Source organism: Osmerus eperlanus, chromosome 1, assembly GCF_963692335.1.
Source record: "Osmerus eperlanus chromosome 1, fOsmEpe2.1, whole genome shotgun sequence".
Lineage (NCBI taxonomy): Eukaryota > Metazoa > Chordata > Actinopteri > Osmeriformes > Osmeridae > Osmerus > Osmerus eperlanus.
This window is the reverse complement of record NC_085018.1, coordinates 26176006-26199927: the sequence shown is the minus strand read 5'-3', so window position 1 is coordinate 26199927 and position 23922 is coordinate 26176006. Positions and strand designations below refer to the sequence as shown.

General features: G+C 48.8%; 1 protein-coding gene across 1 annotated transcript in view; it reads left to right on the top strand.

The window, feature by feature from the left end:
* Positions 1–23922, top strand: part of grm4 (glutamate receptor, metabotropic 4) — a 115153-nt gene that overhangs the window by 36354 nt on the left and 54877 nt on the right. The window contains exon 2 of the mRNA XM_062473528.1: positions 11916–12132. Coding sequence (XP_062329512.1) covers positions 11916–12132 — 217 coding nt within the window. The remainder of the gene's footprint in view (positions 1–11915; positions 12133–23922) is intronic.

The window sequence follows — 23922 nt, the reverse complement described above, 5'->3', positions numbered from 1 at the left end:
GCTGGAGCAGTTCTCCAGCTCATTCAGCAGGGGCGGGAACACTATTTACAGACTTGCCAATAACACGCTGCCCGCCACTGAAGAGCAGGGGCTGTCAATGGGATCCAGCTTATCTACCGTAACCATGCAGCAGCAGGCTCCCTGCTTCTGCCTCGACTCCACCCTCATTTTCACTTCATTTTTTATCTTCTTTTACTCCCCCCTCCCCCCTTATCCTCCCCCCTTATCCTCCCCCCTTATCCTCCTCCCTCCCCCCTTATCCTCCCCCCTCCTCCTTCCCCCCTTATCCTCCCCCTTCCTCCCTTATCCTCCCCTCCCCCCTCCTCCCTTATCCTCCCCTCCCCCCTTATCCTCCCCCCTCCTCCCTTATCCTCCCCTCCTCCCTTATCCTCTTTCCTCCTCCCCTTTTCCTCCCCTCCTCCCTCCCCCTCTCCGTCATGTGAGAAAGCAAACATGAAGCTCCTAAAATGCAAGGTCAGGTTTTCGTGTTTTTTTTGTCCCTCAATCCCATCTGTGGGAAGCAGGAAGGTGACGAATCAAACACCTGGATTCCACACCCACGTCCGACTCGGTCCCACAGAGTGATCAGAGACCAGTCTTGATGAATCCAGGCATGTTTGTACAGTAGTACCCTATTAATAATGCAGACGGCCGCCCAGCAGCTTGGCCTCCTGTTGATGAAGAACGCCCTGCTCTTGAAAGACAGGAGAGGGGAAGAGCAGGGGCAGTTCTGGGGGAGAGGGGGCCAGTGCCCCTGTAACAACAAGCTTGTGGCCCCCCTAAATGTAGAGTCTGAATAATTGTAAGCATGGTTTTGCAGGGTGTAAGGACCCAGCCCGCTCCACTCAGTACGGCAGCCAGATCTGTCCCAGACGCTGCAGCCTCCAAGGCCTCTTGTGCCACAGCTCAAAGAGGGTCGATTCCAATCGCAACATTAACAGCATGATCAATCTAAACCTCCATGGCAGGTGTTCCCTGATCGTGGAGGGTAACTTCACTACTGTCTGTATTGCCTAGTGGTAGCTGGCTCCATTCTGTCAACTTCTGCAGAGTTGTCCCAATATACTGTAAGATAGCCTACCTGGGAGAGATTCAGCATTGTTACTGTGCACCACGCAATCTTATTACCTGTCATAGCTGCTGGGTCTAATAGAAGCTGTAGTGCTCACAATAGTCAAATCCACTGAATAATGGACACCCAGGACTGGGTGGGTAGTGGTGGAAAACAGAACGCTCCCGGAGAGCTTGGCCTGCTCTAACAAGGAGGAACCATCACACACAAACACACAAGCTGAAGCCCTGAAGAGGTACTTTCTCTTGGAATATCCAGTTATACATTTCACCTGTTTTTTTATGGGCATGTCTGTTTTCTGGCTACATCCATGTTTTGAATATCCCATGACAGATACCTATGTTTTTTTTTATAGTTCTGTAGGATGATGAGTGTGGGCCATGTAGTCCCTGTCTCCTCTCCCCCCTCACCCTCCTCCCCCCTCCCCCCCCCCTTCCCATAATTCTTCCTCTAACATCAGAAGCGGGGCGCGGAAGGTAAATCAAGGGGCGCCTGATGCTAATCACCACAATTAAGCAGGAGGTGTTTCTCCCAGCAAATATATCACCCACATTAGCCAAAGAACTGCTGTCAACTACAGGCCCCTTTTAATAATTAACGGTCCTCGAGATCATCAATAATTGAGTCTTTGTTCATTAAACAACAGAGGAGAAACAACAGGGAGGATCCATTGATGAAGCCTCTCCAACTTTGTTCTTGGTGAGGGAAAAGTCACCTTAAAAAATCTCCAAAAGAGGAATAGAGAGAGTCGACTATAAACATGGACAAACTTTTCGAGTGCTCAGCATCCTGCCCGCTTATGGCGGTTAGTAATATCGACGTGTCATCATTTGTAATCCCTGTAAATCTTTAAAGGGCACTCTGCATCACATCACAAAGTGGAAAGGAGTGGAGCTCTCTGCAGAAATGGCGACAATCTCAAACCTTTTGATAATGATGTTGAAAAAATACCAAAAATATACCAAAGACCTGAGAGAGGAAATCCCAGCCCAGCCTGTCTGTCGTAGGTCTGCCCACCCTGTCGTAGCTCCACCCACCCTGTCGTAGCTCCACCCACTCTGTCGTAGCTCTGCCAAGCCTGTCTGTTGTAGCTCCGCCCAGCCTGTCTGTCGTAGCTCCTCCCAGCCTGTCTGTCGTAGCTCCTCCCAGCCCAGCCTGTCTGTCGTAGCTCCGCCCAGCCCAGCCTGTCTGTCGTAGCTCCTCCCAGCCTGTCTGTCGTAGCTCCTCCCAGCCTGTCTATCGTAGCTCCTCCCAGCCTGTCTGTCGTAGCTCCTCCCAGCCTGTATGTCGTAGCTCCTCCCAGCCCAGCCTGTCTTTTGTAACTCCTTCCAGCCTGTCTGTCGTAGCTCCGCCCAGCCCAGCTGAGGGTCCCATGGGACTGTTAGCAAACACCACCCTGCTGTCATCAGCATCCTGTCTGACAGTATCAAACAAAGCCAGGACGCGTTATTAAACTCCATTCATATTTCATCAACAGCCCCTTTCCTGAAATACCTGCAGTTGCAAGTTGCCAAACAAACGCCAGATTTGCTTGTTTGACAGAAACCTGTATTTTCCCATTTTGTGCTTCCCTCCTGTGTAAATCCACTGTTGATCCCCAGGTGTCTTAAGGACTGGATCACATGATCTTTACTGAGGCTCAGTAATGGTGTGCTGGTCACTCTCCAGGTCACAGCAACGAATCAGAGACAGACTGAGAGGAGGGTTGTGTAACAAACAAATCAATAGCTGGAACAGCTCTCTATTGGGACACACACACACAAACACACACATAATCACACACACACACACACACACACACACTCTCTCACAGACACACAAACATATACACACACACATACTCACTCACACTCTCACATGTATTCACACACACAAAAACAAACACACTCATACACACACAAACACACACACTTTATCAAATATCCCAGCATGCCAGAGCAGAACACACTCTCATGGTGAGGTGTGTGTGGTGTGTTTGTGTGGTGTGTTTGTGTGGTGTGTGTGTGGCCAGTGTGTGTGGTGTGTGTGTGGCGTGGGAGGATCCGGGGCCAGTCAGAAACCGAAGTACCATGTCATAGCTATCTTAAAGGTATAATAGCCTGTTTAGACCTCTTTGAACTGCCGGTGACTGTAGCAGAGGTGGTTCAAACCCGACTATCTTGATGATGTGGGTTGGTCTGAGACTGTAAGTCATGCAGAAATGATGTCTTGTTTGTCTGGTAACAGCTTGTTAGTTTGGGGAGCGTACTGGATCATCTCCTAATCACTTCACTTTCAGACAGTCATCTCCAAACTTGGGACGACTGCAACCTTTTACTGTGACTGAGCCAATAAGAGAGGCTCCGTTCCACTGGATGGTCCGCATGATTGGACCAGGGGGGTGCCAATCAATTATTTTCTGAACCTTATTGGCTGTGTTCCCACAGCTCCCACAATGCAACAGTGATGCACGATTTTTTAAAGGTCACATTTGAGAGATGGACGTATTATGAAAAGGTCTAACGGACGCTTTGAGATGTTATCACTCTCAAAGGAGAGAGCGTTATACTGGCCTGACTGCCACACAACTGCTTTATCTGAGAGCAAAATAGATTAGCCTGCGAAAGTTTGAAAGCTCAATCTCCTAATCAATCTTAAATTGAGTGTTGACAGTTATACAGCTGTGGCAAAAATGGGTTTTGCTGTATGATTTATCAGAGGCGTCAACGTAAACAAACAGATGAGATGCGAGCGCAAACAATGAAAAAAGGTACATTTATCTAAGTTTTTTTTTTCATTTTCTGTGGAAAATGACAACGAATTGAAATTCATCGCGTTGTGTGGCATGCCTAAAACTTGGACTTGAGTCGCTCCATATCCACTTACTGTAACGCTCGCTGCCCGTCCATCCTCAGGCGGGGTAGACTCCTCATTATGCAGGACATGCCTGCCTCTCTTCAGGCTCACTTATTTGCTGCTGCACTTAGCTTGACAGAAACAATGTCACATTTTTATCTGCTCTCAGTGTAAACAGTGGCTCGTACGAGTGAGGAGGTGTGAAATACTACAGGTTGGCTGCTCAGCATCGTCCATGTTTAATAACCCCCAGTATAATATTTGTAATCTGTTAGAGCATAGCTGTGACTGAGAATTGTTCATTAAAGATGTGTGAAATACATGTAACTACAGAATAAGCTGTGTGTTATCCTGGCATCGCCAGACCATTATGCAAATGTGTATTAGTTTGGAAACTCTCAGTTTATTTTCGATATCCAAGGGGAGTTAATTAGTTATCAACGGGTGCAGACCAAAAAGACAGATCTCTGGACACAATTGGATAGAACTGGATAGCTACAACCAATCAGAGCAACAAAACGTAATCTTGGCTGTTTACGAACATGCCTGGGCGTTCCTATGTACAGTCATCGTATTAAAACCGCCCCATGTCAGATGAACGGTTGTGATTGGCCTGGCACTTCTCAATGCTGGAGGGAAATCTGTTTGAATGAGAGGGTGACCAGACCCATCTGCCAGAGCAGAAAAACATGAACTTTGATTGGCTCCCTGACTTGGTGAACTTTGATTGGCTCCCTGACTTGGTGAGTTCTACCAGATTGAATGTTTTGTGTTTTTCAATGGAAACCCAATAAATTCAGAAGTCAAACCTTTTCGTGGAAACTGATTACATCAAACTATTTAAGTATTCTAAGCAATTTCTTTAAGTAAATAATAATTCATATGATCTATTACCGTTTTTTTTCTTATTTACTTAAGAGCTTAGATTACTTTAATAATTTGATGTAATCAATTTTGAGAGAGCTCTTATAAGGTGTATGGTGTGTGAAAGGTCCTCAATGAAGAATGAAGGATCAGCATGAATGATTTAGCATTAAAGTTAGAACCTGCTTTTAGCTCAGCCTTACTCCCTTACTCTGGTTCTATCGTCCTCGTTCATTAGATGTTTCCTTTTCTTCTGGGGATTTTACCGTTGTGGATGTCTTTCATTGTGACGTCCGTAGAGAGGAGAGTTGTGTGGTAGGTCGTCTCCCTCCAGACTCCATCCTCTCCTCTCTGTACAGCTGAATGTTTTGGAGAGGATGAGATTGTTCTAGATATAAGCCTTGGGGCTCCTTAGGCCTTTAGCATACAAAATACTGCAGATGCAGAAGCACCAACACGCCCGGCCTGACCCCATTTTGGATCTACCTTTCCCTTTTTTCTGTCATGCAACTTATTCAGAAGGTATATTAGAGAGGCTAATGTAGGCAAATGTATGCATGCTATCATTATCATTTGCAGACTGAAACATACTGCATTCACCTTGATCTGAACCATTGGTTCCCTGTCTCAACAAGCATCTGACCAGGAGCACTCAGACTAGCCTGCAAACAGGAGAACATTCAGACCTCATGGGAAATATGGCACCAATCATTTATAATGACGAGGTAGAAAGAGAAAACATGTAATTGAAGTTTTTCAGCGTCCACACGGTCAGAGCCGGCTCTCTGTTTCTATCTAGTTTAATCTGGAGGCGTGTTTCTGATGCTTTAGTTAAATGTCTTGATGGCATAGGGCAACATCTGAATTGTAAATGAGACATTTGGAGAAGGAGATGTCACTTTGAGAGACAGATCACACATGTGGGTCTGATATGTGTGTGAAAGTGTGATAATGAGGATCTAAATATACCAGTGTCTGTCCCCCAAAGATAGGATTCAATCAGTAATCCGCGAAAATAAAGATTTGTGTGACAACACATTCACACAAGGTGTCGAGGCTTCACTGATATTGAACAAGCGCAAATTTGTATTTACTGCGACTGAATACGCGCAATCGTATCCATGGGGACCTCTAACCGACAGAGAGAGCTATAGAAACAACACACAGGAAGGAATCCATCAACGGAGATGGTACAGTACACACATCCTACTCTCAAGTAGAAGTACAGATACTCGTGTTTAAAAAGACTGGTCAAAGTTTAAGTACTAATTACACTTTTTCACTCAAATTAAAGTAGAGAAGTATGGGCTCTGACATATTAAGTGAAAAGTAGCCATGACCTGTTTTAGTGTAACTGGACCTCACATCATATTAATACAAAAATGCACTGCACTACAAACTGTTAAAACAGGAAGTTGAGCTACAACCATTCTGAAACAGTCAATTGAACTACAGCAATTCTAAGTGGAAACGAAGCGTCAATCGTTTAAAAAAACAGGATTCAAGAGATGAAAAGAGCATCCAAACACATGTCCAAGATGCCACAATCAACACAGACAGAATGATACTGATCAAAAAAAGATAGCAACAATTTCAATTTAATAATAATATAAGGGGACTTTAATTACACATTTGCTCTTGATATGACAAAAGTGAGTCATCCTACACAAACCTGCTTTTTTTTACATTTAGGCTCCACAGTCACAGTGATTAAACAGCTTGGCTCACAATTTCTATTTGCGTCGGAGTGCATATGTTTGTCTTCACACTTTATGTAGAACAGCAAGTCCTGCTCCCATCACTCAACCACAGGAGGAGGGGGAACGAGTGTTGGGGAAGGAGTGTTGGGGAAGGAGTGTTGGGGAAGGAGTGTTGGGGAAGTAGTGTTGGGGAAGGAGTGTTGGGGAAGGAGTGGGAAGGAGTGTTGGGGAAGTAGTGTTGGGGAAGGAGTGGGAAGGAGTGTTGGGGAAGGAGTGTTGGGGAAGTAGTGTTGGGGAAGGAGTGTTGGGGAAGTAGTGTTGGGGAAGGAGTGTTGGGGAAGGAGTGTTGGGGAAGGAGTGGGAAGGAGTGTTGGGGAAGGAGTGTTGGGTAAGGAGTGTTGGGGAAGGAGTGGGAAGGAGTGTTGGGGAAGTAGTGTTGGGGAAGGAGTGTTGGGGAAGGAGTGGGAAGGAGTGTTGGGGAAGGAGTGTTGGGAAAGGAGTGGGAAGGAGTGTTGGGGAAGGAGTGTTGGGGAAGGAGTGGGAAGGAGTGTTGGGGAAGGAGTGTTGGGGAAGTAGTGTTGGGGAAGGAGTGTTGGGGAAGGAGTGGGAAGGAGTGTTGGGGAAGGAGTGTTGGGGAAGGAGTGTTGGGAAAGGAGTGGGAAGGAGTGTTGGGGAAGGAGTGTTGGGGAAGGAGTGGGAAGGAGTGTTGGGGAAGGAGTGTTGGGGAAGGAGTGGGAAGGACTGTTGGGGAAGGAGTGTTGGGGAAGTAGTGTTGGGGAAGGAGTGTTGGGGAAGGAGTGTTGGGGAAGTAGTGTTGGGGAAGGAGTGTTGGGGGAGGAGTGTTGGGGAAGTAGTGTTGAGGAAGGAGTGTTGGGGAAGGAGTGTTGGGGAAGGAGTGTTGGGGAAGGAGTGGGAAGGAGTGTTGGGGAAGTAGTGTTGGGGAAGGAGTGTTGGGGAAGGAGTGGGAAGGAGTGTTGGGGAAGTAGTGTTGGGGAAGGAGTGTTGGGGAAGGAGTGTTGGGGAAGGAGTGTTGGGGGAGGAGTGTTGGGGAAGTAGTGTTGGGGAAGGAGTGGGAAGGAGTGTTGGGGAAGGAGTGTTGGGGAAGGAGTGGGAAGGAGTGTTGGGGAAGTAGTGTTGGGGAAGTAGTGTTGGGGAAGGAGTGTTGGGGAAGGAGTGTTGGGGGAGGAGTGTTGGGGGAGGAGTGTGTTGGGATTCAAGGAGAGGAAAACTGTACATCGTTATAGAAAAAGGATAGAATAATTTCAGGGGTAGCAGGGGGGGGGGTTGAGGGCTGACATTTTCTTCATCTTCAAAGGGGGACCTGACTAAAAAGTTGTGAGAATCCCTGGCCTGGATCCCAGAGTGGGGCAGTGTGTGTTGTGCGTTGGTCTGTGTGTGTAAGTGTGGTTTGTGAGTCTGTGTGGTATGCATGCATGGTGTGTATGTCTGTGTGTAAGTCTATGTGTTGTGTGTGTCTTCATAGTGCGTGTTCTTGGTGTTGTCCTCTGTGTGTTGTGTGGTGTATATTTGAGTGTGTGTGTGTGTCTTCATAGTGTGTATGCTTGGTGTGTGAGTCTGTGTGGTGTGTGGTGAGTGTGTTTGTTTGTGTGTGTGTGTGGTGAGTGTGTGTGTGTGGTGAGTGTGTGTGTGGTAAGTCCTTACCCAGCACATCTAATCACCTAACAGGCTTCTCTCCTCTGCTAGGAACCCAGGAGGCCTAGTGTGGATGGAACTAACTGTCCTCCACACTACCTACTGTATACCAGCTCTGCCTAATGCACTACCTACTGTATACCAGCTCTGCCTAGTGCACTACCTACTGCATACCAGCTCTGCCTAGTGCACTACCTACTGGATACCAGCTCTGCCTAATGCACTACCTACTGTATACCAGCTCTGCCTAGTGCACTACCTACTGGATACCAGCTCTGCCTAGTGCACTACCTACTGTATACCAGCTCTGCCTAGTGCACTACCTACTGGATACCAGCTCTGCCTAATGCACTACCTACTGGATACCAGCTCTGCCTAGTGCACTACCTACTGGATACCAGCTCTGCCTAGTGCACTACCTACTGTATACCAGCTCTGCCTAGTGCACTACCTACTGGATACCAGCTCTGCCTAGTGCACTACCTACTGGATACCAGCTCTGCCTAGTGCACTACCTACTGGATACCAGCTCTGTGTAGTGCACTACCTACTGGATACCAGCTCTGCCTAGTGCACTACCTACTGTATACCAGCTTAATAAAACATGTTCATTCAGCAGATGCTTTTGTCCAATGCAACATCCAAGGGGATTTGAACCTGCGACATCTTGAGCTGCAGGGACGTGCTCCACCACTGAGCTGTAACCAGCTCATGTATAACTGTATGGACCAAAACTCTACTGTAATAATAATAATAATATTAATAATAAGTATGCTTAGAGTACATAACTGCATAGAGCAATACAGTACTGTCACAAACAATATACAATAAAGGCATTCAAACCTGCAACCTTTTGATCTGTAGTCAAATGCTCTAAACATTAAACTTCTCACAGAATATCCCACATACAGTACTGTGTAGATCTGCACATATGCTGCAGCATTCTTCCCTTAACTTCACCCTGGTTCAGTCTAATTCTCCTCCAGTCCTTAGCTGTTCTCTGCTCCGTGTTCTGAAGGGTGGAACCAGGGGTAGAACTGGTCAGGTCATTTCCTCTCCCCCAGCTTTGCAGGAGAAACGGGTGCAGATTCTGATCAGCTGTTCGCAACACCAGCTCTCATAGATTCCCTGCTAATGCAAGGTTAATTCTACTGATTAAAGCATTAGGGATCTTTAAAAAGGGATCGCTTGAACGCAGCTTGGATCTCAACACGGACTCTGGTGTTTAGGGAATTCAGCTAAACATACACGCGACACCCACGGAACAACTGCACTGTAAATACATAACGCTGAAAATAGGCTTCAGGGTAACTTTTTGTTGTTTATCATCATTGTTTTTCTTGGGGGGGGGGGGAGGATGCAGTAAAGCAGGAGGTCGGGGGAGGATGCAGTAAAGCGGGAGGGGATGCAGTAAAGCAGGAGGGGATGCAGTAAAGCGGGAGGTGAGCTGAGAAAGACAACTCTATAAAGTCTGTGTTGGACCCACACAAACTAAACACTGAATGAGCGATGAGAATTATCCTTTTTTCCCCGCGTTTCTACATCTTAAGTGTCCAGTGTGGATTAGCCTAGGATGTGAATGCTCTGTGCACTCCCGTGGCACTAGCCTGGGGTACGGCTCTGTGGCCTCGCTGGCCCTGGGTTTGAGACGGATCCAGCGAGACAGATCTGAGGAGCGGGTCCCTTAAGTGCCTCAGACTACAGAGTGCTTTGTTTCCCCTGATGCGCCACTGTGATGGAAGCACTCTTGTCGGACACAGAGTGACAGCTACTCTGGTCCATTATTGTATATTTGCTCCATATGATAATGCGGTCACAAACAAAATATTCCCTGCCAAATGATACAGAAGGAAACAAGTCTGTTTCATTTCGTCTTTTGCTGTGTGCAACAGAATGCACATTTGTTGTTGAACAATTTTTTCTTGTCTGTTTTGGTTAATAGCCCTTAACCAAAAACAACGGCCAAGTCTGCTACTGGCTAATGTGGGAATATCAACAAACTTGATCAACTTGTGTGGTTGCATGCATGTGTATTTGCATTTCATATTTGATTCATTTGGCAGACACCCTTTAACAAAGCGACGTACAAATGGTGCATGTAGAGATAATGACTCACCAATGTCTCTGCATGGTTCATTGTTCAAGTTATGAAACAGTGAAAGTAAACATGACTTATAAGTAAAGGATAATGCCCGACGAGGTGTCCAATATCACCTGATAATGGATGATGCGGAGGCGTCTGCAGTAGATTGACTAGCGAGGTGAATAGCGAATGGGATGTGAGATGAGTGGTTACGTGACACTGACACATTACATTCAGAAAAGTAACATTTTTCAAATAGGTTAAAATAAATATTGAAGTCACTCATTGTAAATACGTTACAACATAAGTTAGCTTGTTAGTCTTTCAAAATTGTAAATGGAGGCTTTGACTCTGTCCCTGTTGTTATGGTTACTTATTTCAGACACTTTCTACAGGCTCATATACTATGTAGCCAGCGCAATAATTTAAAACGGTGAAAAGACAGTTTTGCTGCAATTACGTAGTAGGTGTCCGTTATCACCCGATAATGGACACCCCTGCAGCCAATTAGAATCGAGTATTCACCCAGACCATGGTATAATTGCTAATAATTAGCAGGTAATGTAATAGTTCGTTATCGTTTAGTTCATTCGTTTTTATAGAAGTTATTGTTCCCTATAAGTTGAGTCAGAACGAGGAGAAGACGGAATGTTGTTGTATCAACACAGTTCACCTGCTGCGTAAACAGTCAGAAACTTTTTTTCTGGGGGACGACTTAAAAATGATGACATGAATATGGTGTTAACCTGTTAGTCAGAGAGAAGACTCTTCTGGAGGAAGGGAGGGTGTTCCAGTCCTCCAGGCAGTACAGTGTTGCTGCAGTGCTCCAGACCGCTGGGCGCTTTGACACACTAGTAATCTCTCCCAGTCACTGGGCACCGCCCTCTTCCTCCCCCTCCAGCTATCCCTGCTCCCCCCCACCCAGGAGGAGCCCCCCATCTCCCCTGCCCCCCTTCTCTGGACCCCCAACCTAGGACCCCCCTCAACCTCCCTTTTCTATCTATCCCTGCCTCCCCCCAACCAGGCCCCCCTACCCTCCCCTGTCCCCCACCCAGGAGGACCCCCACAGTGGCCTGTAGAGGAGGTCAGTGGGGGGTGGCAGGGAGACTGGCTCTGGTTCCAGTGGGGAAGGCCAGGCAGTCCACATGAGTCCACCAGTCCTCTGTCAGAGCACATTTACTCTCCTGTCTGTTTCTCCTCTTCTATCTGTTTCTCCTCTCCTCTCTCCCCTCATTCCTCTCTCTTCTCACTACCACATCCCCCAAGCATTCCTCCAAGGAGGTCTCCTCGCCTCAAAACACACAACTTCACCTTCTCTTCTACTGTTGTTTGATTTTTGTATCCAGACTCACCTTTCTCCTCCTCCTCTCCCCCTCTCCTCCTCCCCCCTCCCCTCCTCCCCCCTCCCCCTCTCCTCACCCCCCCCCTCTCCTCCTCCCCCTCTTATCCCCCCCCCTCTCCTCCTCCCCCCTCCCCCTCTCCTCCCCCCTCCCCCTCTCCTCCTCCCCCCTCCCCCTCTCCTCCCCCCTCCCCCTCTCCTCCTCCCCCTTCCCCCTCCTCCTCCCCCTTCCCCCTCTCCTCCTCCTCTCCCACTCTCCTCCTCCCCTCTCCTCCTCCCCCTCTCCTCCTCCTCCTCTCCCCCTCTCCTCCCCCCTCCCCCTTCCCCCTCCTCCTCCCCCTTCCCCCTCTCCTCCTCCCCCCTCCCCAGATCCCTCAGGTGAGCTATGCCTCCACAGCTCCAGAGCTGAGTGACAACACTCGCTACGACTTCTTCTCCCGCGTGGTCCCTCCAGACACGTATCAGGCCCAGGCCATGGTGGACATCGTCAAGGCCATGCGCTGGAACTACGTCTCCACGGTGGCGTCCGAGGGCAACTACGGCGAGAGCGGAGTGGACGCCTTCATCCAGAAGTCCCGGGAGGACGGTGAGGCAACGTCTCGTACAACACACACACACACACACAACGTACAACACACACACACAACGTACATCACCACCCTGAGCCTAACTAGAACCAAGATGGCCCCTGATGACATAGAGACACCTGGGCTCCCCTGACCAATCACAGCTCTCCTCGACTAAGTGACCTTGCACAGTTTATTACCAGCAATGGGAACATCTAGAAATCTGGCCAAGATGAATGTGAACAGTGTCCTTACATGTAAATGTATTCATTCAGAAGAACCTCTTCATTAAACCACAATCAAAGAAAAGTAGGCCATGCAGTAGCAGGTCATGCATAATGCATACGGCTATATGAGGATCCCTGTGTTCACATTGCGTCAAGCCAGTGTAAAGACTTTCCTCCACAAAACCACACTACCCAAAGACAAACAATTGTTTCAAAAGGGAAGCAATGTACGTTTTTTAGTTTCCAGTCCAAAGAAAATGCTTTAAAATATCATAGGTTTGTGTGAGCACTATTGAGCAGTGTGATTGATTGGGTTTGGTGTTGAAACCCCCTCAGCCATCTATCTCTGTCAAGCGAGCCTCAGAATTAGTTCACTCTGGTTTCGCCCTGTTCCACTGAATCGGGTTGAGAAGCCGAGCCAGTGATCCACAAGACAACTTCACAAAAGCAATAGCCAGTATCGTGTGTGTTTGTAACACAACTTTCTGTTAAAGAAAACAAACGCAAAATGTTACCTCGCTTAAGAACTCTCTATCTCAGTCTTACACTCTCTCTTTCAGATTTCTCTCTCTTTGTCTCTCTCTCTCTCTTTCATATTGCTCTCTTTCAGATTTCTCTTTCTCTCTTTCAGATTTCTCTCTCTTTGTCTCTCTCTCTCTCTCTTTCATATTGCTCTCTTTCATATTTCTCTCTCTCTCTTTCAGATTTCTCTCTCTTTGTCTCTCTCTTTAATATTGCTCTCTTTCTGTCTCTTTTAGATTTCTCTCTCTCCTCCTATCCATCTGGCCTTCCAGTCCATCTTTCATCAATAAGTCTTTCAGTCTGGTTGAGCACATCTAGTAGATGGAGGAAGGAGGCCTCGGGGGCCTGATCTCTGCCCTCTCACCTCCCCTGACCCTCCACCTCTCCTCCTCCCTGGAGCAGAGCTAGCCCACAATGCTCATCCCTGCTGACCGCCATGCCCCTGACCTGTGACCCCCCAGACCGCCATGCCCCTGACCTGTGACCCCCCCAGACCGCCATGCCCCTGACCTGTGACCCCCCCAGACCGCCATGCCCCTGACCTGTGACCCCCCCAGACCGCCATGCCCCTGACCTGTGACCCCCCCAGACCGCCATGCCCCTGACCTGTGACCCCCAGACCGGCATGCCCCTGACCTGTGACCCCCCCAGACCGCCATGCCCCTGACCTGTGACCCCCCCAGACCGCCATGCCCCTGACCTGTGACCCCCCCAGACCGCCATGCCCCTGACCTGTGACCCCCAGACCGGCATGCCCCTGACCTGTGACCCCCAGACCGGCATGCCCCTGACCTGTGACCCCCAGACCGGCATGCCCCTGACCTGTGACCCCCCAGACCTGCTCTGGTCCGGGGCAGAGCAGGGTTGAACTCCCCGCTAACCTGTAATTAGGGCATTGTTATTGTTGAGTTGCTCTTATAGCTGAGATGTGGTTATTGTTGCACAGCAGGTAAGATATTGTTACTGTGGCACTGCGCCTTGTGTCTGAGATGTGGCTGCACTGTGCCTGGCAAGGCACAGTCTGTAAGCATTTGGTGTTTTTTGTTTAGTTTTCTATGTTCCCAATCTCCCTTCTGGACAGTGGCTGTGTCATCTCCTGCTGTCTCTGTGCATCCGCACAGTTACATCTGATGTCAGCCTGTCTCTGTCCTACAGATGATCAGATCATCACTGTAACCGTGCCATGTGAGATGTGCCATGACACGTAGCAAAGTACCACATGGAGGGTTTAAATACTGTAGGTCCATCTCTAGAGAGCAGACATGTATAAGCACTCAACAAGCAAAATGAACAGTTCTGGTGTTAAATGTTAAACACTTTGAAATATGCAATGTAGAAAGGGCGTGTGGAGAAAGGACAGCAGAGACCGGAGTGCAGAAAGAGGCCCAGTGCAGGAGTGTAGAGGAGAGAGAGAGAGGCCCAGTGCAGGAGTGTAGAGGAGAGAGAGAGAGGCCCAGTGCAGGAGTGTAGAGGAGAGAGAGAGAGGCCCAGTGCAGGAGTGTAGAGGAGAGAGAGAGAGGCCCAGTGCAGGAGTGTAGAGGAGAGAGAGGCCCAGTGCAGGAGTGTAGAGGAGAGAGAGGCCCAGTGCAGGAGTGTAGAGGAGAGAGAGAGAGGCCCAGTGCAGGAGTGTAGAGGAGAGAGAGAGAGGCCCAGTGCAGGAGTGTAGAGGAGAGAGAGAGAGGCCCAGTGCAGGAGTGTAGAGGAGAGAGAGGCCCAGTGCAGGAGTGTAGAGGAGAGAGAGAGAGGCCCAGTGCAGGAGTGTAGAGGAGAGAGAGAGAGGCCCAGTGCAGGAGTGTAGAGGAGAGAGAGAGAGGCCCAGTGCAGGAGTGTAGAGGAGAGAGAGAGAGGCCCAGTGCAGGAGTGTAGAGGAGAGAGAGAGAGGCCCAGTGCAGGAGTGTAGAGGAGAGAGAGAGAGGCCCAGTGCAGGAGTGTAGAGGAGAGAGAGAGAGGCCCAGTGCAGGAGTGTAGAGGAGAGAGAGAGAGGCCCAGTGCAGGAGTGTAGAGGAGAGAGAGAGAGGCCCAGTGCAGGAGTGTAGAGGAGAGAGAGAGAGGCCCAGTGCAGGAGTGTAGAGGAGAGAGAGAGAGGCCCAGTGCAGGAGTGTAGAGGAGAGAGAGAGAGGCCCAGTGCAGGAGTGTAGAGGAGAGAGAGAGAGGCCCAGTGCAGGAGTGTAGAGGAGAGAGAGAGAGGCCCAGTGCAGGAGTGTAGAGGAGAGAGAGAGAGGCCCAGTGCAGGAGTGTAGAGGAGAGAGAGAGAGGCCCAGTGCAGGAGTGTAGAGGAGAGAGAGAGAGGCCCAGTGCAGGAGTGTAGAGGAGAGAGAGGCCCAGTGCAGGAGTGTAGAGGAGAGAGAGAGAGGCCCAGTGCAGGAGTGTAGAGGAGAGAGAGAGAGGCCCAGTGCAGGAGTGTAGAGGAGAGAGAGAGAGGCCCAGTGCAGGAGTGTAGAGGAGAGAGAGAGAGGCCCAGTGCAGGAGTGTAGAGGAGAGAGAGAGAGGCCCAGTGCAGGAGTGTAGAGGAGAGAGAGAGAGGCCCAGTGCAGGAGTGTAGAGGAGAGAGAGAGAGGCCCAGTGCAGGAGTGTAGAGGAGAGAGAGAGAGGCCCAGTGCAGGAGTGTAGAGGAGAGAGAGAGAGGCCCAGTGCAGGAGTGTAGAGGAGAGAGAGAGAGGCCCAGTGCAGGAGTGTAGAGGAGAGAGAGAGAGGCCCAGTGCAGGAGTGTAGAGGAGAGAGAGAGAGGCCCAGTGCAGGAGTGTAGAGGAGAGAGAGAGAGGCCCAGTGCAGGAGTGTAGAGGAGAGAGAGAGAGGCCCAGTGCAGGAGTGTAGAGGAGAGAGAGGCCCAGTGCAGGAGTGTAGAGGAGAGAGAGAGAGGCCCAGTGCAGGAGTGTAGAGGAGAGAGAGAGAGGCCCAGTGCAGGAGTGTAGAGGAGAGAGAGAGAGGCCCAGTGCAGGAGTGTAGAGGAGAGAGAGAGAGGCCCAGTGCAGGAGTGTAGAGGAGAGAGAGGCCCAGTGCAGGAGTGTAGAGGAGAGAGAGAGAGGCCCAGTGCAGGAGTGTAGAGGAGAGAGAGAGAGGCCCAGTGCAGGAGTGTAGAGGAGAGAGAGAGAGAGGCCCAGTGCAGGAGTGTAGAGGAGAGAGAGAGAGGCCCAGTGCAGGAGTGTAGAGGAGAGAGAGAGAGGCCCAGTGCAGGAGTGTAGAGGAGAGAGAGAGAGGCCCAGTGCAGGAGTGTAGAGGAGAGAGAGAGAGGCCCAGTGCAGGAGTGTAGAGGAGAGAGAGAGAGGCCCAGTGCAGGAGTGTAGAGGAGAGAGAGAGAGGCCCAGTGCAGGAGTGTAGAGGAGAGAGAGAGAGGCCCAGTGCAGGAGTGTAGAGGAGAGAGAGAGAGGCCCAGTGCAGGAGTGTAGAGGAGAGAGAGAGAGGCCCAGTGCAGGAGTGTAGAGGAGAGAGAGAGAGGCCCAGTGCAGGAGTGTAGAGGAGAGAGAGAGAGGCCCAGTGCAGGAGTGTAGAGGAGAGAGAGAGAGGCCCAGTGCAGGAGTGTAGAGGAGAGAGAGAGAGGCCCAGTGCAGGAGTGTAGAGGAGAGAGAGAGAGGCCCAGTGCAGGAGTGTAGAGGAGAGAGAGAGAGGCCCAGTGCAGGAGTGTAGAGGAGAGAGAGAGAGGCCCAGTGCAGGAGTGTAGAGGAGAGAGAGAGAGGCCCAGTGCAGGAGTGTAGAGGAGAGAGAGGCCCAGTGCAGGAGTGTAGAGGAGAGAGAGAGAGGCCCAGTGCAGGAGTGTAGAGGAGAGAGAGGCCCAGTGCAGGAGTGTAGAGGAGAGAGAGAGAGGCCCAGTGCAGGAGTGTAGAGGAGGCCGAGGAGAGAGAGTGTTGGAAGTGGGAGCCAGGTGGAGCTGATGATCTGGGCTGCTGTTGCTGCATGCCCCTGGTCAGGGTGTGAATCTTGGTGTTAGATCTTTCCACCACTCTCCTCTCCCTGAACCCCCCTCCACCTCTCCCTCCCCCTCCACCTCTCCCTTGCACCCTCCACCACCTCCTGTAACACCATCCTCCCTATCCTCCCCCCTTTCCTTTCCTCCCTTCCCCTCTTCCTTCCTCTCCTCCTCTCTCCTCCCTTCCCACCCCTTTCACCCTCTCCCTACTTCCCCCTCCTTTTCCAGACCAGCCCTACCCAGCCCCCGCCCAGCCAGAGCAGGGCAGCCCAGGGTAGTTAAGTGCAGGGTAATGGGCAAATGACCTGCTGAGAATCGCCTTTGACTGAAGACACCCCTCTTCAATACAGAGATGTTGATTACCACGGTGCATTTCTTACGAGATGCCATTAGTCAAGTTAATGAAACGCACTGTCAATGAAGGCCCTGATGAGGGCACCTACTAAACACTGGGTTGTCTCCCATCAGCAGAGAAACTCCTCTAAGGGAGGCCCTGTCTGTGTGAGGGAGGCCACAAAGGAAAGCATCAGAAATTAAACACCCACAAAATAGATATGTTGGCTATATGTATGTGTGTGCAGGTGTGTATGGTGTTTGCATGTGTTAATGTGTGTGTTGTATGTCAGTCAAGGCCACATGCACACACAAACACACACATCTATTTTGTGGGGGTATGATATTTAGTCATTTTTTAGTCATTTTTAGCAGACGCTCTTATCCAGAGCGACATACAGTGAGTACAGGGACATTCCCCCGAGGCAAGTAGGGTGAAGTGCCTTGCCCAAGGACACAACGTCATTTTGCACGAATCGAACCAACAACCTTCTGATTAATAGCCCGACTCCCTAACCGCTCAGCCATCTGACCCCCTATGATATCTATGAGGACTTCCTTTGGGGTCTCCCTAACACACACACAGAGACGAGCCATACATATAAACACACAACCTGAGACACACACAGGTTGGTTTAACTATCCTAACCCTTAATGTAATCCTAACCTAATATACTAATTCTAACTTCACCCAAACCCACCTTTTTGTTGAAGGTATTTGAAGTTGTGGGGCCCAATAAAATGTCACCTACTAGGTTGCTAATGACCCAGCTGTGTTCTGTTGTGATTGGATCACACAATTATACTTCTTGCCTTAATTGAGCCGTACGCATGCTGGGGTAATCATCGCCCATCCATCTTGTTCTCCTTCCCTGAGGCAGGGCTGATGTGATGCTGTGATTAGCTGGACCTTCTGTAAAGTACAAGCCAGAGAGAAGCCAGTTAGCTAAGGACTTTGACCCTGGTGTATATAGTATCTACCATACTACTATATAGTATGTGTCTTTATTAGGGCTGTGAAATGATTAAAAATGTTAATCAAATTAATCACAGGTTTCTGTGGATTAATCATGATTAATCACATATTACCGATTTTCTCGGTATATGTTTATATTGTGCGTCTTTGCGGTGCTTTGATGCTCGAGTCCCCCGTTGCCACTCGCAAAACTTCGGTGAACCCCTCGTCCTCAACAATATTAATCTACAGCTTTTTGCAATCCATTTGGCAACTGTGCAAGTCAACTTGTCCCAGGTAGACTTAGTGAGGGGCCTACGTTGTTCAGTGAGGGTGGTTTGGCACATTCCACTTGAACTCCCCTCGCCGACCAACGCATGCTTGGCGTCGAGGTGGTACTTTAGGCTGGTATTGTGTTGAGGTGGTACTTTAGGCTGGTATTGCGTCACTGTGGTACTTTAGGCTGGTATTATGTTGAGGTGGTACTTTAGGCTGGTATTGCGTCGAGGTGGTACTTTAGGCTGGTATTGCGTCGAGGTGGTACTTTAAGCTGGTATTGCGTCGAGGTGGTACTTTAAGCTGGTATTGCGTCGAGGTGGTACTTTAAGCTGGTATTGCGTCGAGGTGGTACTTTAGGCTGGTGTTGAGGTGGTACTTTAGGCTGGTATTGCTTCGGTGAAACGATAATGGCCGGGTTTCCCAGATTCGTTAAGAAGCTCTTAACGCCAAGAGCTTCTTAGGAGCGCTCTTAGAACGCTCCTAAGAAGCTCTTAGCGTTAAGAGCTTCTTAACGAATCTGGGAAACCCGGCCAATGTCTTCCCGCAGAATGTGCATATCGCTTTGGTTTTATTGAACGTTCCATCCTTGTTTTTTTGGAACACGAACTTCCCATCCAGAAGGTCCCTCAGGTTCCATTTTTTGTTTGTTTGTTTGGATAGCAGCTGCCGTCTGACTGCATTAGAGCGGGGACTAGTGCAGATTGGGTGGAATTGTGGGTATATTACGTTAAATGCATAAAAATAAAGAATTAATCCTGTAATTTAATCATAACATGTTAACGTGTTATTTTTCACAGCTCTAGTCTTTATAGCAGGGGTCTCCAGCCCTTTTCCTGGAGAGATACCTGCCTGTAGGTTTTAGCTCCAACTCTAATCTATCACACCTGATGCTAATAATGAGCTGGTTGATCAGCTAACGAGTGTCAAATCAGGTAAAATAAGTGTAGTTGGAGCAAAAACCTACAGGCAGGTAGCTGTCCAGGAACAGGCCTGGAGACCCCTGCTTTATAGTATCCATCATACTAAATAGTATCAACCATACTGCTCTACAGGACGTATGGATATAGTATCTACAGTGTACACCATACATTTTACATTTAGTCATTTAGCAGACGCTCTTATCCAGAGCGACTTACAGTAAGTACAGGGACATTCCCCCGAGGCAAGTAGGGTGAAGTGCCTTGCCCAAGGACACAACGTCAGTTGGCATGACCGGGAATCGAACTGGCAACCTTCGGATTACTAGCCCGATTCCCTCACCGCTCAGCCACCTGACCCATACTACTCTAGTATTTAGTCCCTTACTGTTAGGGTAGTCTGGGTGCTGGGAACAGCACTCAGGATGCTGGAGAGCTGAAGGAGGAGAAACCAGCAGGGGTCCGACCCCATGCAATCATTAACACACACACACCTTCATTATCAGTAATGAAGGTGTGTGTGTGTCTGTGTGTTTCTTTGTCTGTGTGTGTGTGTGTTTCTTTGTCTGTGTGTGTGTGTTTGTGTGGATGTTTAATCCATCCTAAATTACCCGTTGGAGGATGTACAAATTGGCCACAAAACGAGATGAGAATTGCAATTGATAAGATTAGCGTCCGCTAAACGAATACACAAATATAATTGCTTGGGTAATATAGACCTTAAAATGGGCTGATGCAAGCGGGGAGAACAGCACAGAAATGCCTTCCAATAACTTGTCACCTGCTCTCGTGTGTGTCCGAGAAGAGGGTTTCAAATCAATTTGTGGATATCAAATTGCATCTGTCGACACGAGAGACAATCAATTTGAACCGGAGGAAATATCGAAACACCCGGAATTGAAACAAATTTGAGCAGAGGAAATTTAGCAGACAATTGCACAATTCAAGCATGAAATAGCAATATGCCTGTTAAGGTCATGAACAATATGATCATCTAAACAAATTAGAAGTGTCTCTTCCAGGAAAAATAGCTGTTTGGGGGTAGAGCAATTCTGCATCAGTTATTTATTCACCTGCATCTCGTCTTTTTCTCACAATGAACTTCATCCTTACACTAAACTGGGCGTACTCAATAGGCGGACTCCGGTCCGGATCCGGACCCAGACGCAATACAATTTGGACCAAAGCCAAAATCAACATTCTTATTTAGTCATGATCCAAGCGAGTTTTCATTGGTGCGTGATTTTGATCTATAGCCTATATTGTGTTCCTACTAGATGTGGTTTATATCTTCCGTGTCCAATCCAAAGGTCCAATCAGGAGCTGTAATAACTGTAATCATCATGACAACTCACTCACTCAACGTTGGCCGCAACCTGTGGGTCACACAGGTTGTGTGTGTCATTCGCAACAACGCAGGCTAATAGATTTGCTAATGGTACCTGTTTCTTCCTTAGCGAAAATCATGGCGTGCTATAAACCTGACAAAAAGCGAAAAGTTGATTCCGAAAATCGCAAATTTCAGACAGAGTGGACTGACAAGTATGTATTTGTGCTGCCGGTGGGGAGCACAAAACCGATGTTTAATCTGCAATAAGACGGTTGCCCTTTTCAAAAGTGGTAACGTGAAACGTCACTATGACACAAAGCATCGACACTTTGAACAAAATTACCCCAGGCCAGAACTCTGAGGTAAGGGCCAGAAAAATAAACCATCACTGTTCTGGACCCTGGACTGAATGGAAATTTGGTGAGCGGACCTTTTGGGTTTCTAATTGAGTACCCCTGCCCTAACCCTAACCTTCATCCTAACCCTTAACCTCCCCCAGGATACCAGGGTTAGGTGAAGGAGGGCTTCCCAGGACAGTGTCACCAGCGACTGAACACAACACCAACGTTTTTATGCATCTAAAGATTATGCAAATATGCTCATTCATGCAGATAATATGGATTAGGGTAAGGGTTAGGGTTAGCTGTTAGGTTTAGGATTAGGACTCACTGTCTTCTAATTCCGCCAGCTTCCCTCGTTAGCACTAATTGATTTCACATTCCAGCAGTAAGTGGGATCAGATGGCGCTGGCTTACACTAAGCACTCAGGCTTCTTCATACTGCTCGGCGTCTAATATTTTGACACTTTGCAAAAACACACTCCGTTGGCCGAGTGGCTTTTGCCAGACATTCACTGCATTGAACCAGCCCCGGTTGGAGAGATCATTTCTGACTGAGCCTGTTTCTGATACTTAAGAGTTCATTTCAGAGATATTGCCTAGATGTTGAAGTATCGACGGCAATATAGTTTTCCCAGGGGCTGCGATGTGAGGTCAGTGCATATCTGCGATGTGAAGTCAGTACATACCTGTGATGTGAGGTCAGTGCATAGCTGTGATGTGAGGTCAGTGCATAGCTGCGACGTGAGGTCAGTGCATAGCTGCGACGTGAGGTCAGTGCATAGCTGCGACGTGAGGTCAGTGCACAGCTGCGATGTGAGGTCAGTGCATATCTGCGATGTGAAGTCAGTACATACCTGTGATGTGAGGTCAGTGCATAGCTGTGATGTGAGGTCAGTGCATAGCTGCGACGTGAGGTCAGTGCACAGCTGCGACGTGAGGTCAGTGCACAGCTGCGATGTGAGGTCAGTGCACAGCTGCGATGTGAGGTCAGTGCACAGCTGCGATGTGAGGTCAGTGCACAGCTGCGATGTGAGGTCAGTGCACAGCTGCGATGTGAGGTCAGTGCATAGCTGCGATGTGAGGTCAGTGCATAGCTGCGATGTGAGGTCAGTGCATAGCTGCGATGTGAGGTCAGTGCACAGCTGCGATGTGAGGTCAGTGCACAGCTGCGATGTGAGGTCAGTACATAGCTGTACCGCAGTGCCAGTCAGAACTTCCTCCACTGGCCTTCTGTCTCCTGACACATGCGACACTAACTCAGGTGCTGCGGTGGGTCAAGCTGTCCCTGTGTCCCTTTATTTCCATCTGTCGGGAGAGCGCCGGGACAGAAGAAATTACATTACGATTTTTGTAATTTAGCAGACGCTTTTATCTAGAGCGACATACAAACAGTGCCAAAGTACAGCAGAACATCAAGAATCATAAGTGCAGAGTTCTGGCAGTGTTTGAGTGCTCCTGAGTAATGGAACGTCTGTGTTTACACGTCAGAAAAACCGATCCACCCCACTCGGTCATTATCTCAGGTCGACCTCTCTGGCCTTTCCATTTGTGGACAGCTTCCTTCATCTTCCATCTCCTCGCTCACTCATCTACAGTGAGGACACAAACATGCCCCTTTACTTGAACCAACAACAGGTTTAACACGAGTGTTCATTCAGGTGCTAGAATAGGAACATTTCTGTAGTAAATCGCTCGTTACTAACCGCTAAGAGAACTTCCCCTTGGCAACACACATCCCACTCTCCATGTGAATGGGGTTTTAAAAGGCTTGTGAAACAGAAGAGTATAACCTAGCTTTAATGAAAGGCGCAGGTATCCTGTGTGATGTCCTACAGATGAATGGGAGCACCTGAAAGCCTTTGTGGTTTGGAAGGTGTGTGAAAAGCAATGGCATCTGTGATGGTGTGACATGCAGATGGTTCTAACTCCCACCAAGAGTCCCTGACGAGAGTCCTTGGCCCTGTGCAACAATGGAGAGCGACCTTTATGCTAATTTCCATAATAATTCTATTAAAGTTGTGTTCAGCGTACACTACTGTGAGACAGCTTCACGGTACCCCAAATCCCCAGGCTTCTGGTAATGGGGCTACAAATGTAATTTCATTTCTACACAAAGTCCTTGAAGGGTCAATTTTTGAAATGGGTGTGTGGAAGACCTCCCCCCCACATGCTCACACACACAAACACACACACACACACACACACACACAGACACACACACACACACACACACACACACACACAGACACACACACACACAGACACACAGACACACACACAGACACACACACACACCTGCTGTCAAGGAGGAGAGACTCCTGTCCCCGTGACCTAGGGAGGGCGGGTGGTGTTAGAGAAGGTTGTGTGTGTGCATGGGGTTGTCTATGTACCACTGTACTGACGTATGGTTCCAGTAAAAATAAAATAAATAGAACAATCACCTAGAACCAGGACCTAGTAACACAACCAATCTCACGGCACAGCACGCTGAAGCTAGAACCTTGACTGCTGCAGAGACTGGATTGGGGAAAACCTTGGCGCTTAATGCAATTTCATGAATACAATTTCCATAAGGTAATAGGCTGCACACCAAGATACAAATAGGATTCCAATTGGCCTATTAGTGCTGATGAAGTCAAGCTGACGGCTGGGCCTGGGGCCTGAGGCTTCATGGCATAAAAGGGAGCAGGAACAATCTTTTCTGTTTACCACAGTCTTACACCCCTTCGCTACCGGCACGTTCATCAGCATGAATCTACATGTGCCCGACTGCCATGTTACATGGCAATGAGCCATGTAACATGACACGCCTCGCGGGCTAGGCGTGTCAGCCAGCCCACTGACAGATCTGACAGAGTTCTAATCTGCCTCGTAAACAAAGCAGGGAAATTCCATTCTTGGCGGAATTCGTTCCATCGAGTCCTTGTGTATCCTGGCGGTTCTGCTTCGCCCTCAGACACAAACTCCCTCCTCCTTCAGGGAAAAAAACGAACAAACTAAAT